The sequence below is a fragment of the Salvelinus namaycush genome, chromosome 23 (genome assembly GCF_016432855.1).
Source record: "Salvelinus namaycush isolate Seneca chromosome 23, SaNama_1.0, whole genome shotgun sequence".
Classification (NCBI taxonomy): domain Eukaryota; kingdom Metazoa; phylum Chordata; class Actinopteri; order Salmoniformes; family Salmonidae; genus Salvelinus; species Salvelinus namaycush.
In genome coordinates this window covers 14,621,640-14,638,242 of record NC_052329.1, presented here as the reverse complement: position 1 = coordinate 14,638,242, position 16,603 = coordinate 14,621,640, and the positions used below count along the sequence as shown (strand labels likewise).

General features: G+C 43.0%; 2 protein-coding genes across 2 annotated transcripts in view; one reads left to right on the top strand and one right to left on the bottom strand.

Moving 5' to 3' along the window:
• The window catches only part of LOC120018097 (phenylalanine--tRNA ligase beta subunit-like), a 20,887-nt gene extending 19,130 nt beyond the window's left edge, over window positions 1–1,757 (top strand). The window contains exon 17 of the transcript XR_005472175.1: window positions 729–1,757. The gene's annotated coding sequence lies outside the window, so the exon portion shown is untranslated. The remainder of the gene's footprint in view (window positions 1–728) is intronic.
• On the bottom strand, window positions 48–16,603 carry LOC120018488 (sphingosine-1-phosphate phosphatase 2-like). Its single transcript, XM_038961720.1, is given in 5 exon segments — window positions 48–89; window positions 2,007–2,171; window positions 5,997–6,158; window positions 14,791–14,857; window positions 16,557–16,603. Coding segments are annotated over 5 exon segments (483 nt in total).

Genomic DNA, 16,603 nt, shown 5'->3' with positions numbered 1-16,603 from the left:
CTCACCAGATCAGAATGCATGCCTGTGTACAGATGCCTCAGACACACCTACACAGACAACACCACCGCCACAAGCAGACCCACTTCAAACTGGAATTGTGGACAGAATATATAGGTACACACACAAATCACACTCAGACGTGGCTACACACACTACTACAAAATACACAACTATCTGATGAGACGTTCTCTGATACTTTGATAAATAAGGGATACAATCTGAAAACCTCCGTTTGGGACTGTCAGACTGACGGTGTAACCAAGAAATTCCCAACATTCTTCCGTACATAGTCGGAACGTGCTTAATCCTGCTAGCCAATAGGAGGGAAATGTACGTATTGTTTATACACCTATCCAATTCCTCCAGGTCTACACGGCTCTAGGGGTTGTTTCTGGGCAGGGCCATGCTCTTATCTTCCACTTCGTGCTCACCTTTTCTATTTTCCTCTGTCTATCCTTTTCTTCTTGTTGATATTTGTCCTCCATTAGCCAGTCCCCCTAAGACAACTACAGCTATCTGTCATCCATCTATTCTGCCACTTTTTACTCATGTCTGTCCATCTCCCCTTCCCTCTCCCTCCTTTTATATAATTTACCTATGTGTTTTTGTTTCTCTCCATTTCAATGACAGTGAAGCAAGCCCATGTCATGTATATTCATTGACCTCCTTTTCCCTCCCTCCCCTGCTCCTCCTCCTCTCTTTCCTGTGTCTGTTCCTTCCCCTTGTAGCTAGGGGGGCCTTTCAGAAGAAGTTAATGAAGAGAGGACTCAATGGACACAAAGGATGCTGGGATGGAGGGGCCACTGTGATTGACTGTCCTGACCTTTCACCCCTCAACCTAAGAGATCGCCTCAGGCCATTCAGACCACTGCACCAGACCACTACACATCTATAGCTATGTGCCCTCTCAGAAACATAAACTAAGTCACCACTGCACCAGACCACTATAGTTATGTGCTTTCTTTGATTCTCAGAAACAATGTCACCACTGAAGCACACTACCACTGTATCTGAGGCTGGTGCACACAACCACTGTATCTGAGGCTGGTGTTTGAGTAGCTGATTGATTGTTGTGTGTGTGTGTGTTTGAGAGGGAGAGAGATTGACAGTAATTTACTCTATAGTCAATCAGAGGAACAAACAGCAGCTGTGTGGGTGTGTCTGAAGGTGACTGATGGTGACTGGCCATCACATAACTTTTCCATATGCACAAAAAGCTTATTTCTCTCAAATGTTGTCCACAAATGTGTTTATCTCCCTTTTAGTGATCATTTCTCCTTTGCCAAGATAATCCATCCACCTGACAGGTGCGGCATATCAAGAAGCTGATTAAACAGCATGATCCTTACACAGGTGCACCTTGTGCTGGGGACAATAAAAGGTCACTTTAAAATGTGCAGTTTTGTCACACAACACAATACTACAGATGTCTCAAGTTTTGAGGGTGACTGCAAGAATGTCAATCAGAGCTGTTAACAGAGAATTGAATGTTAATTTCTCTAACATAGGCCACCTCCAAAGTCCTTTTACAGAATTTGGCATTACGTCCAACCGGCCTCACAACCGCAGACCACATGTAACCACGCCAGCCCAGGACCGCCACATCCAGCTTCGTCACCTGCAGGATCGTCTGAGGGGTGTGGGGGTACTGAGGGCTATTTCTGTCTGTAATAAAGCCCTTTTGTGGGGAAAAACTCCTTCTGATTGGCTGGGCCTGGCTCCCCAGCACCCCTGCCCAGTCATGTGAAATCCATAGATTAGGGCCTAATAAACTGATTTCCTGATATGAACTGTAACTAAGTAAAATCTTTGAAATTGTTGCATGTTGCGTTTATATTTTTGTTCAGTATATATAACTATGTGGCACGAAACTCTTCATGTTTACATCTATGGTTCTGTACAGGCCTTGTCCCAGGGAAGGGTGCAAGTGATGAGTCTCCCCCAAGACTGAGTAGCAGAAGCTTGGCAGGGGACCCAAGGGGCTCAAGGCGCTGCATGGGCCTCACCTGAACCCTGGAAGCGACACTGAGGATGGTGGTGGCGGCCATGGCGTGGGTGGTGGGAAGGCCATACACAGCGTCCACACGCTTCTCCAGCTAAACCACTGGGGGCGCTAGAGGACGAGGCAGCTTCAGCACAGCCTTCTGGGCCTGGCCGATGTACATTACCATCTGGAGGAGAAGGAGAGGAGAAGAGAGGAGAGGAGAAGAGAGGAGAGGAAAAGAGGAGGAGAGGAGAGGAAAAGAGGAGGAGAGAGGAGAGGAGGAGATGAGAGGAAAAGAGAGGAGAGGAAAGGAGAAGAGAGGAGAGGAAAGGAGGAGGGGAGAGGAGAAGAGGAGGAGGGGAGAGGAAAGGAGGAGAGAGGAGAGGATGAGGAGGAGAAGAGAGGAAAGGAAAGGAGGAGAGAGGAGAGGAAAGGAGGAGAGAGGAGAGGGGAGGAGAGGAGAGGAAAGGAGGAGAGAGGAGAGGAGGAGGGGAGAGGAGAAGAGGAGAAGAGAAGATAGGAGAGGAAAAGAGAGAAGGGTAAGTCTTCATAAAGGGCTTTACTAATACATTTGATTGGTTGGAACTCGGTACACTTTTACTGTGCAAAGAATAAATGAAAAACATTCTAATGTATGAAGCTAACCGGATTGTTCAATGCTCCATTAAGAATGGCCACACAGTATCCTATAACTATGTAATCATTCAGTCTGTAGTAACCAGTTTGCAAGAAGATGCAAGGCACACTTCTATAAAAGGAGCACAGTCTGCAGTTGCTCAGTAACACAATCTACTGTAAGAATCAAATACATCCATGAGCTGCTGACACAGTGTCTTCAGTTGATGCTGACTGTGTACCCCTACAGTAACACAGACACGCTCCACAGAACTCAGATTCTGACACAGTGTCTTCAGTTGATGCTGACTGTGTACCCCTACAGTAACACACGCTCCACAGAACTCAGGTTCTGACACAGTGTCTTCAGTTGATGCTGACTGTGTACCCCTACAGTAACACACGCTCCACAGAACTCAGGTTCTGACACAGTGTCTTCAGTTGATGCTGACTGTGTACCCCTACAGTAACACACGCTCCACAGAACTCAGGTTCTGACACAGTGTCTTCAGTTGATGCTGACTGTGTACCCCTACAGTAACACAGACACGCTCCACAGAACTCAGGTTCTGACACAATGGTTGTGAAACAACTGATATTTTAGTGATACAGCAGAGAGTTTGTGCAGAAAAACGATGTATCACAAATGCATTGTACATCAGTAGCAAAACCTTAGTGTGTACGTGGCCAGAGAGGGTGTGCAGTGTGCAGGCAATGCCAGGCCAGGGATGTGCGGCCAATCAGTACACACTGACTGTCTACTACACATCCTTAGGAGACGGCGCTAGTGGGACACGGGGGCTGACCCTCCACCCAGGCTAGAGTTGTATTTAGCTCTGCCTGTTATATTTAGAGAGAGAGAGATGGGGTAGGAAAGAGTGTGCAAGCTACAGAAAGAAAGATAGAGGTGGTAACCATGACTATTCCAACTGACAAGATGGGGAGACTATAATCATTGAGTGTTTGAGTAACCATGGTCCATGAGAGAGAGAACTGCCTATAGGCTTCTTATCCTCATGGTTAGCATAGCAACCAGAGTTTATAGACTGAAAGTGAAAAGAGGAGGGAGGTAGGGAGGGAGGAAAGACAGTCACTATCTTACTCTTTAGCAATCAGCCGCTTGTTCCCTGGAGGCTACTGCCTCCAAGACACGGGCACCATTTACTCTGCCTCCACCCCAATGAACATGTATTTATTCATCACTGCTATAGTTAGGATGTATATAGTGCTATTTATATTGTTGTTTTTTATGACCATTTGTATTATTTTATTTCACTTAGTCCTGCATGTTGGAGCTCAGAGCCTAAGATTTTCACTGTACCCTGCAATCACACCTGCAACCCTGTACATGTGACTATTAAACACTCTGAATCTGACAAATAGCGTACCCTGTTACCAGCCAACCAATCATATCAATCCCACTGGTACTGCCCTCAGATCAACCTATACAGTGGGCCGACACATTAGGCTCTTTGTGTGGGCCACATCAAAGGACTGACCAGGCTCCATCACATGAAGACATGAGTTAAAGATGGTGCAGGTCATAAACAGATAGTAGCAGCACAGAGTTAGCTGAATGAATGAGAGTATTGATTAGGCCGAGTGTCGCTCTGGACTTTGATCTGTCAACATGGGAGGGTGGTGGGTTGGGGAGGAATGGACTGTTCCTGCAACAAGATCTCATATTTTCCCATCGAAATGTGATATATTATGGACGCATTCATTCTGCGTGGTTACAGTAGCAATTCCGTGTGGTTACAGGGTTAAAACAGAAACAACTCAAAGGTTAAGACTTTAGGCATTCATTAAGAGTGGTTAAGGTTAGGGCTACGGTTTGGTGAAGGCTTAAAACAAAATAATAAAAAACAACATTGTTGGTTTGTTTTCTGATGAAGTAATAAATGCTGGTTTAAGTCCTGTCAATACAGCATGCTTTAGGAAGAGGACCAGAGTGGAGAGGGTCAGTCTCTAATTCAGTGACATTAGTTATGATCATTAAGAAAAGTCATGTGTTACCATGGCAACTGATGTTACCCTATAATTAAGGTGCGTGTTGTGCTAAACGAGAGGAGTGTGTGTATGTGTGTGCATGTGTGAGGGCACAGCGTGAACCCTAGAAAACACCAGCTTCACAATAAGAGAGGGCTTTACAACCGCAGAGCTGTTTGCCCTAAGGGCAGTCAGACCAAATGGTTCCCATAGAGAGAGAACCTCAAAGCAATGACCAGGTCAATAAAACAGGCTGACTAGACGAGAGATCAACTTAGGTTGCAATACCTAACTACACTCTAGAGAGGAACTCTGTGTGTGACTGTGTGTGTGTGTGTGTGTGTGTGTGTGTGTGTGTGTGTGACTGTGTGTGACTGTGTGTGACTGTGTGTGACTGTGTGTGTGTGCGTGCCTGCGTGCGTGCCTGCGTGCCTGCGTGCGAGGTGTCTAGGTGTTCAGAGTTCACTGCCCAAACCGTTCCTCCCCTGGGGCAGAACATGGGCAGGTCGCTCAAAGAGCACACACCTTGTGCTGGAGGAGAGGAAACAAACTTACTGTCACTCGTTGTCAGAGTGTGTGTGCCTGTGTGTGTGTGTGTGTGCCTGTGTGCGTGTGTGCGTGTGTGTGCGTGTGTTTGAGCTTCATGGACAAAGCATAACTAGATGCAGGAACATGGATGATCTATGAGTATAAACTATTAATTATTAGATTGTTTATAACCCAGTAATAAATAGTTATGATACAATGGTTGAAATTGTGTGATTGTTAATAGGTGCTTGCCAAATAGTGAGTAATTTAGAGACCCTCTTGTTCTGTCCTATTGCCTGTCCTTTTACCCTGTAGCACCAGTCAACCTGGCCCCATGTGGTCCTTGTGGCCTGGGGACATTGTGATGTCAGGACCAGGTCAGAAAGGGGTAAGGGGGGGGGTCAGAGAGGGGTAAGGGGTCAGAGGAGGTGAAGGAGAAGAAGAGCATTATTGTTGCACGCTCTCTCTCTCTTTCACATACGATAAAACATACTATTGTATGGGATGTTCAATCTGGTCTTCATAACATCATGGCCACCCAATCATCCCCAGCTTACAATTGGCTCCCCCTCCTCTCCCCTGTAACTATTCCCCAGGTCGTTGCTGTAAATGAGAATGTGTTCTCAGTCAACTTACCTGGTAAGATATGGGTAAAATAAAATAACAATTCCAGCAAAGCATCAGTCTGTGACCACCAAGGCACACGCTGATCTGGCATACCATATCTGACTTATGGTGTGGGTATTTCCAACAGTTTAACATGTATTTTCTGTAATGAAACCACAGGTATGAATTGAATAGGTAGCAGGGGAAGAGAGAGAAAAGATGGATGGGTTGAAGAGCAGAGAAGACTCTCTTTTTGCAACCACAGGTGACTTACGGTCCAGATGTTGACGAGACGTCTGCAGTGGAAGGGGTCCAGGTTCCAGTGTAAGCAAGGCGGGAAGGTGATGTAGAAGACCTCGTGACCCAGCCCAGCTGACACCAGGAACAGGAGGTATAGCAGCCGATTCCTCCTCTCATACTGCGGCCTAGCAGACAGCTGTGGGGGGTACAGAGTTAGGACCTCGCATATTCGAAGAGGAGTAGTCTCTAGACCAGGGATCAACTAGATTGAGCCGCAAGCCAATTTTCTCTTGAGCGGATGGTCAGGTGTCCGGAACATAATAAGACTGCAAATTGACCGCAAGAAGCCTAAACAGATATAATATTTGACTAAAACAATCATTTCAAACCTTGATTACATGTGGGAACAGTGTCTTGACTCTTTGTGGTCATTCAAAATCCCATGGCACTTATTGTAAGAGTAGTGGTGTTCACCCCGGTGTCATGGCTAAATTCACAACCTGGACACATTCCATCCCTGCCACCTAATCATCCCCTTCCTTCCTGATTGGCGTATATCACTCCTCACCTCTCCACCTGATAGCTGATGTGTGGTGAGCGTTCTGGTACAAAATGGTTGCCATGCATTACCCAGGTGGGTGCTACACATTGATGGTGGATGAGGTGAGTTTCCCCCTTACTATGTAAAGCGCTTGAGTACCTCAGTTGGTAGAAAAACGCTATATAAATCCAATCAATTATTATTATTATTTCTATATGATCACATACAGTGGGGAGAACAAGTATTTGTAAAAAATCCAGAAAATCACATTGTATGATTTTTAAGTAATTAATTAGCATTTTATTGCATGACATAAGTATTTGATACATCAGAAAAGCAGAACTTAATATTTGGTATAGAAACCTTTGTTTGCAATTACAGAGATCATACTTTCCTGTAGTTCTTGACCAGGTTTGCACACACTGCAGCAGGGATTTTGGCCCACTCCTCCATACAGACCTTCTCCAGATCCTTCAGGTTTCGGGGCTGTCGCTGGGCAATACGGACTTTCAGCTCCCTCCAAAGATTTTCTATTGGGTTCAGGTCTGGAGACTGGCTAGGCCACTCCAGGACCTTGAGATGCTTCTTACGGAGCCACTCCTTAGTTGCCCTGGCTGTGTGTTTCGGGTCGTTGTCATGCTGGAAGACCCAGCCACGACACATCTTCAATGCTCTTACTGAGGGAAGGAGGTTGTTGGCCAAGATCTCGCGATACATGGCCCCATCCATCCTCCCCTCAATACGGTGCAGTCGTCCTGTCCCCTTTGCAGAAAAGCATCCCCAAAGAATGATGTTTCCACCTCCATGCTTCACGGTTGGGATGGTGTTCTTGGGGTTGTACTCATCCTTCTTCTTCCTCCAAACACGGCGAGTGGAGTTTAGACCAAAAAGCTCTATTTTTGTCTCATCAGACCACATGACCTTCTCCCATTCCTCCTCTGGATCATCCAGATGGTCATTGGCAAACTTCAGACGGGCCTGGACATGCGCTGGCTTGAGCAGGGGGACCTTGCGTGCGCTGCAGGATTTTAATCCATGACGGCGTAGTGTGTTACTAATGGTTTTCTTTGAGACTGTGGTCCCAGCTCTCTTCAGGTCATTGACCAGGTCCTGCCGTGTAGTTCTGGGCTGATTCCTCACCTTCCTCATGATCATTGATGCCCCACGAGGTGAGATCTTGCATGGAGCCCCAGACCGAGGGTGATTGACCGTCATCTTGAACTTCTTCCATTTTCTAATAATTGCGCAATAGTTGTTGCCTTCTCATCAAGCTGCTTGCCTATTGTCCTGTAGCCCATCCCAGCCTTGTGCAGGTCTACAATTTTATCCCTGATGTCCTTACACAGCTCTCTGGTCTTGGCCATTGTGGAGAGGTTGGAGTCTGTTTGATTGAGTGTGTGGACAGGTGTCTTTTATACAGGTAACGAGTTCAAACAGGTGAGGTTAATACAGGTAATGAGTGGAGAACAGGAGGGCTTCTTAAAGAAAAACTAACAGGTCTGTGAGAGCCGGAATTCTTACTGGTTGGTAGGTGATTAAATACTTATGTCATGCAATAAAATGCAAATTAATTACTTAAAAATCATACAATGTGATTTTCTGGATTTTTGTTTTAGATTCCGTCTCTCACAGTTGAAGTGTACCTATGATACAAATTACAGACCTCTACATGCTTTGTAAGTAGGAAAACCTGTGTATCAAATACTTGTCCTCCCCACTGTATCTCTATATTATGTGTGGGGATACTTGGGAACACATTTCCAAAATTAAAATCACTTGGAGCTGATTTCCTGGTGTTTTTACAGTATTTTATGTCCAATAATTAAATATTAGAATTGTGGATTTTTTTGCTCAGAAAACCCCCCGTGGGCCAAATTCGGCCTGCTGACTGCCAGTTGGAAAACCCTGCTCTACACAGACAGGTTGACTCCCACAATATAAGATCTGGGATATCTGATACTAGAAGAGGAGGGAAACATTACTGATTGCAGTAAACTTTTTGCCACTCATTCACAGTGTAAAAGCACAGTAGCCTACAGCATAGTAACAAAAAGGAGGCTCATTGCAGGTCATTGTCATTCCTATAATTTTCACTCTTCTGTAACCATATCCTGACCAAGAGAACTACTTGTAGCTTCAAATGAACATTTAGTGAGATCAACTACAGTATTTGTATATGGCCTTTTCTACTCGTGTAGAAAATAATAGACCATGGAGTATTGTTATCAATTCCAGCCTTTGGACAGCTTTGTCAGTTGCAAAGTCTTTATCTCATGAGTCACATGGATAGCCTATGAAACGCAATGAATGGCTGTTTATTTCTGATTTTAATTTAGAAAAAATATTTTGTCTTTTGGAAAATAACTTGACCAAACATGTTTTTAGCACTGCCATTTCCTGTAGTCACCATCAGGACCTCCAATGTGTGATGGTGGGAAAAGAGAAACAGATCCAGTTGTGACAAGTGTTGTAAAGTACTTAAGTAAAAACACTTTAAAGTACTACTTCAGTATTTTTGGGGGGTATCTGTACTTTGCTTTACTATTTATATTTTTGACAACTTTTACTCCACTACATTCCTAAAGAAAGTGTCCCATACAGTTTCCCTGACACTCAAACGTACTCGTTACATTTTGAATGCTTAGCAGGACAGGAAAATGGTCTAATTCACGCACTTAAAAGAGAGAATCCCTGGTCATCCGATCTGGAGGACTCACTAAACACAAATGCTTTGTTTGTAAATTATGTCTGAGTGTTGGAGTGTGCCCCTGGCTATCTGTACATTAAAAAATATATATTAAAAAAATTGTGCGGTCTGGTTTGCTTAATATAAGGAATTTGAAATGATTCATACTTTTAGCCTTACTTTTGATACTTAAGTATATTTAAAACCAAATACTTTTAAACTTTTACTCAAGTAGGATTTTATTGGGTGACTTTCACTTGAGTCATTTTCTATTAACATATCTTTACTTTTACTCAAGTATGAAAAATGGGTACTTTTTCCACCACTGGTTGTGACATGATCCTCATCTGCGCCAGCCAAAAGACCATCAACAGTCCTCATCAGGCTGGAACGGCTGTTGATACTGAATGTCTGTGGTATCTAAGTTTAAAGTAGCCTAAACTAAACAATAGGCTAACTGCTCAAGTCAGGTCATAGGCTATGTAATGGTCCATTTGAATACCCTAACAAACACGGATGTTGGGTTGTTTGTTTAGGCTAGTCATTATGTTTTCATCTGATTGTCAAACAAATCACTTTACAGGCCGCGCATGAGTTTCAAGGTTGGGGAAGCTTACAATTTATCCTTCCATTTCTACAAATCTGCATGCCAGTTAGGATTGTGACAGGATTGCACATTTTCATGGAACTTTCATTTAAATAATAACATTTTATTTTCTCAAAATCATTGTGACTTGTTAATCATACAAATCTGAATTTATCTAAAAGTAAAAATTCAACAAATGCGAAAGCACACTGTGATTCATTGGCAGCTAAAGAAATGAGTGCATGCATGAAACTCAGCGATGGCCTGCCTATAGGCCAATGCAGCAGTAGGCCTATCATTTCCATTGTCGACTAAGTAAAAATACATAAGCTCGACAAATAAAAACTGTAGAAAATATCCTGATGAAAATGACGGTTCTTTCAATCACATTCATCTCTCTACTCCACCTTTCTGCCTCCCTTTCTTTCTGTCTTGACATTAACTATTGCTAGTGAAGTGCAACATTGTATCAAATCAATCAATGATTGGGTCCAGCCTGAAGCCAAGAGTGTGCAAAGCTGTCATCAAGGCAAAGGGTGGCTACTTTGAAGAATCTCAAATATAAAATACATTTTGATTTGTTTAACACTTTGGTTACAACATGATTCCATATGTGTTATTTCATAGTTTTGATGTCTTCACTATTTTTCTACAATGTAGACAATAGTACAAATAAAGAAAAACCCTTGAATGAGTAGGTGTGTCCAAACTTTTGACTGGTACTGTATGTAAATGAGGAATTTATAACAAAATAAACAATCCAAGTGCAAACAATTCTTCATGCAATGAAACAATGAATGCACAAGAATTGGTGGTAGACAGGTGAGGCATTCTGGAGAGTTGAGCACATTCTGGAGACACGCCTATATATTCGCCACGGACCCCTCCCCTTCTACTTGTCTCAATATTTTAAATTATACTCAAGGCACATTATCTTCACACTTTTTTTTTTCACTGACAGCCGCAACTTGGTAATCAGCCAGGCCTACTGCCACGCGCACTGCTCAAATTGGAATAGCCTATGCATGTTTGATTTATAACAATCCACAGCTATTTTTTTTAAAGAAGCTGATGATCCTCTGTAGCTAAGTCATGCTCTCTGGTGAAGTATTTTGAATGATTTAATTTATTTCTCTATAGACAGGTGTAAATATATAATGTTGTATTTGAATTTACTTTAAACCTATTTAAACCTTATTCAAAAAGTAGGCTACCTTTGCACGTTCGGCCAAAATATTTCCAGCATCTGAACAGTACACTGTGTACCTGTCAACTTTCCTTCAATTCCCATGGTGGAAATTATCTCACTGGAGAAAGCATCCAAGAGAGTGAAACAGCACCCCTCTGTCTTACATGATGTAGCCCCAGCCAGGTTACCCGTGATACAAGTCAATATTTGATGTCCATCCTCAGTGATACAAGTCAGTATTGGACGTCCATCCATGTCTGAGGAGGTCAGAAGATGACGTGGAAACCGGCCACTAGGGGCAACAGTGAGCCATGTTACCTTCAAGTAAGTTTCAGGCAGATGGGCGTAAGCATCTGTCAAAGGTTGCATGTCCAATGTTTTTGAAATTTTGGTGTAAAGCCTATCCCAAACCTTAACCCTTAACTTAACCATTCGGAGTTAATGCTTAACCTTAAGATTTTGGAGATAATGCCTAAACTTAACCTTAAACACTTTGGAACAAGTTCGAAATTTGAGAAACATGGATGAACGTCTAATTCTGTCGTAGTCCATGTATCTGATGTGGTTTGGCCGAAAAGAGTATGACATGCCATTCTTTTTTTGATCAGACAGCATCAGATACATGGGCTACACATACTGAGACAGAAGGGAGATGTTTTGCTCACTCGGATGCTTTATCTGAGATTGATGGGTCTTTCTGTCGGTGAACATCTCAGCCAAATAAATGATCAATATTTAAATATTTGATTTGGTTGGGAAAGAAGGGCTGCCCAGGCACCCTAATGCCTGCCCATAACGCCGGCCCTGGGAAGGTAGCCTATAGCCCACTGGGCACAGACATCAATTCAACATCTAGTTTTGATTTACATTTGGTTGAGTTGTCATAGGCTATGTAAAGTCCCATTTCCATACATAATTTGCCTTACATTGATGACTTTATGCCAATCCACTTTTTTCCAAGTTGATTCAACGTCATGACATTGACTGTTTTGGTTGAAATGACTTGGAAACAACGTTGATTCAACCAGTTTTCACCCAGTGGGAGCTTACTTTCTTCTGTTTCTCCAACTCAATAACTCATTCAAATCTTATAGAAAAGTTTACACTTACAACAACATTGTATTGAGTTTCCTTGTGATTGTAATTTGAGTTGCTGTCCTGTTCATTGGTAATAGCGTGTCCATTACTGCACCGCAGTCGAGCAAGTGTCAGGTGCGTCCGCGTCCCAGAGCAGGGTCTCCCGCAGAGGGTGCGCCCAGTTTCCGTTCTGATTGGCGGCGTCGATGGGGAACAGACCCCATGCCCTCTGGAACTTGGCCACAAGCTCCGGACCAGATATTTAAGCAGTTTGTTTGTGCCTGCCAGTCTATTCTCATACAGTAGCCTAGCCTATGAGAATAGACTGGCAGGTACAGACTCCGACAGAGTATGTTACCGACCCTGAGCATCCCACAGAGGTGTGCTCTCTGGGCATGCAGGTGCGGTTTGAAAGGTGTGTGTGGGATAAGCGAGGAGCACCAAGCTGTCAAAACCATGTATTTATTTACCCCTTTTCTCCCCAATTTCGTGGTATCCAACTCCTGCAAGTACTCGGAAAAGGTGAAGTTCAAGAGCCGTGCGTCCTCCGAAACGCAACCCAACCAAGCCGTACTGCTTCTTGACACAATGCCCACTTAACCCGGAAGCCAGCCGCACCAATGTGTCGGAGGAAACCTGGCGACTGTGTCAGCGTACACTGCACCCGACCCGCCACAGGAGTCACTAGTGCGCGATGGGACAAGGACATCCCTGCTGGCCAAATCCTCCCTTAACCCGGACGACGCAGCGCCAGTGGTGCGCCGCCCCATGGGTCTCCTGGTCGCGGCCGGCTGCGGATTCAAACCCAGAATCTCTAGTAGCACAACTAGCACTGCGACGCAGTGCCTTAGACCACTGCGCCACTTGCCCAGACGTATTCACCAACCTTTAGACTAGGTGATACGATCAGACACTCTTTTTAAAACCCTTGTTACAACCTGGCTCAAGATTATAACAAACAATGGGAAACCACACACTGAGTAAAGGAATAACATGAATTAATTCCAGAAATAAAGTAAACACTCAACAATAATCAGATGAGGCATGAAGGTCAGTAAATTAGGTCTCAACTGCCAAAGACACAACGAAACAACCAAAGGTATGCATGGAGAGAGGAATCTCTTGCTGAACGGGGAAACAGTGCCTTTATGCCACAGCTGAGCTTCCATCACACCCTTATATTTACTTTTTAAAAGATTCGTAATGTATTCTAATAGTTTATGCTAATCGGCCTATAACTGAGATGACAATGTAGTCTATGTTTATATGCAAGGTGTGTGTGCATCGTTTTAAGTCTTTTAATATTTTTTTTAACATATAGCCTAATGAGGCCAAATGGGGTTAAGGCTATGCTACATGCCTTTATTCAATAACTGATATTGAACATGAAGACTTAATAGGTCTAATAAAATATGTAGAGTTGAAGTCGGAAGTTTACATACACTTAGGTTGGAGTCATTAAAACTCGTTTTTCAACCACTCCACAAATTTCTTGTTAACAAACTATAGTTTTGGCAAGTCAGTTAGGACATCTACTTTGTGCATGACACAAGTCATTTTTCCAACAATTGTTTACAGACAGATTATTTCACTTATAATTCACTGTATCACAATTCCAGTGGGTCAAAAGTTTACATACACTAAATTGACTGTGCCTTTAAACAGCTTGGAAAATTCCAGAAAATGATGTCATGGCTTTAGAAGCTTCTGATAGGCTAATTGACATAATTTTAGTCAATTGGAGGTGTACCTGTGGATGTATTTCAAGGCCTACCTTCAAACTCAGTGTCTCTTTGCTTGACATAATGGGAAAATCAAAAGAAATCAGCCAGGACCTCAGAAAAAGAATTGTAGACATCCACAAGTCTGGTTCATCCTTGGGAGCAATTTCCAAATGCCTGAAGGTACCACGTTCATCTGTACAAACAATAGTACGCAAGTATAAACACCATGGGACCATGCAGCCATCATACCGCTCAGGAAGGAGACGCGTTCTGTCTCCTAGAGATGAACGTACTTTGGTGCGAGAAGTGAAGTGCAAATCAATCCCAGAACAACAGCAAAGGACCTTGTGAAGTAGCTGGAGGAAACAGGCACAAAAATATCTATATCCACAGTAAAACGAGTCCAATATCAACATAACCAGAAAGACCGCTCAGCAAGGAAGAAGCCACTGCTCCAAAACCCCCATAAAAAAGCCAGACTACGGTTTGCAACTGCAAATGGGGACAAAGGTCGTACTTTTTGGAGAAATGTCGTCTGGTCTGATGAAACAAAAATATAACTGTTTGGCCATAATGACCATCGTTATGTTGTTTATTTTTAGTTATTCTTTTTTTTTTTTTTTTTTTTACATAACATAAGTGTTTGGGGTGAGAAAAAAAACATGTTGCCAAGAAACAAAAATACATATATTTTTTTCTATTTTATTTTAAGTGCAAAATTGTCCTCTTTAGTGTTCATTAGGACATAAACATTAAGAAAATATTTTTACATCAGTTTCTATAACCCAGAGGCGCAACATCGCGAGACTTCAGGGAACGCTGGTGAAACCGACCAAACAGACTTGGCCAGGGTTTGAGAATCAATGAGAGAAGCAAATAATTCTTACGTAGTTGTTCATTTTCTCAAACTTTAAAGGCACAACCGAGATTCGAGACAATGTTTGAAGTAGTTTAACTTCAACGTCGTTAAAGTGACAAACTGACACGTTTTCATTTTCATCAAAAACAACTTTATATTAGAGTACCTTTGATTTGACGGCCTGAACATGCGCAGTTGGGTGCGAGACGACCGTTAGAACTGATGAAGGCTGCCTTTCAAACTCATGAAAGACCTTTGTTCACTTACCCTCGCTTTATGCCCTTGGGCGGATCTCCGCGGCCATATTTGTCGTCGGTCCAAATGATTAGCCAAGCAAGGGAAGTTTGCAACGTAAGCCCCTCAGCCCTCGATTTTAATGGAGTTTGCGAGTGTACAACTATGTTCACTTCAGGGCCTGAAACGCCCCATAATTCAATTCGCGATGATTGTACGTCTGCACAGAAAAGTCCGCCAAAACTTTAATGTCAATATTGAGTCAACATACAAGTGTAAGTAAAAACGAATGTAAATAAATTAGAAATTGTGCTACTAATGCACAAACACTTCTCATAAAAGTAATGATGTTTTTGTTTGGTTAGCTTTTGGAAATTGTAGAAATAAAATATTTTCCTTCTTCAGAAGTAGCTAGGCAGGCTAGCGTTAGTTAGGTAATTAATTTGCTAGCTATCATACAGTAAGCGTATATTAATAATGATATAGTTAATGTAAGTAGACATGCAATCATAACTGACGGTAGTGCATATAAAGCAGCTACCGGTGTATGCCGGTGGATGAAAACACAATTGTCGCGGGACGAACGAGTGACAATTTTCCGGGCAAGGGCGGTCCATTTAAAATGAATTCCTCCCTCCCTCGACCCTTGTCCTGCAAGTGTAAACAGACGTCATGACACGTCATCAGAAGTGTCCACTTAATTTGAGGGCTGAGTGGAGAGGGTTTGGAATGCAACCGAATTGTTTCTACGCAAGAGCTTTGCTAGCCAATGTTGTCACGACATTGCCTACAAGTGTGATCAGCTTATCTTCATACTGTACTGCCTTTGATTACAGTCAATGGGTAGCCTACAGTAAGTGAAAAACGTAGTTGCGGCATCCGGGTGTCCACTACAGAGGATATTTCTTGATAAGCTCTTATTTAGCTCATATTTAATGTGAAAATGTTTTACACAGTCCTGACAACTCACTTAACTATTCCTGAGATATTTACTAGAAACAGTTTGAATATAAAACGCATAAAAATTATAATTAATAATTAGGCTACACACACTTATTTTCAAATGTCCATAAAATGTGCTAATTTTGATGAAAGCCATTTTTGTTTATAACCAGGAAGATAAAGTTGTCACGGTCACACACCCACACACCCACACCTGATATCACTGAAAAGCAGGACTGAATACAGTGTCTTGTATGGCCTCAGAGATACGGACCAAGAACTGATGTACACTAGAGAGGACAACAATTCATTGCTGGTGTCTCAGGAGGATATAAAACAAAACAGTATGAACACAGGTCATGTCACAGGGGGACCAATATGAAACTTTTACTTTTTGACAGAGTCTATCGTGTAAACTCATGAGATGTTTTGATTTAATTATGGCACATTTCTTCTGTCTGGCATGATGGCAACGGACCTTGTTATCTCTACATCTCCTCTCGGTCTGACTCCCAGAGAGGACTGAAAACGGTGTATATTGGCCTCTCCTTTCAACCCGGGCGGTTTCCACCAACCGATAGGAAAGATAACAACCATGAACTCTGTGTCAATAGCCGCCTCACTGTCTCCTCTCAATGCGGGTTGAGCACAGATCACTCCGGCGGATGAACCAACCCTCACATCGAAGAGTCGTCACGAGCATTACATCACCGATTCCACACCCGAAGCGTAAAATGAGACCCATGTATTTTTAACCAGCGGATCTGAACACTGATGATGAGGGGATACAACTGGATTTTCAT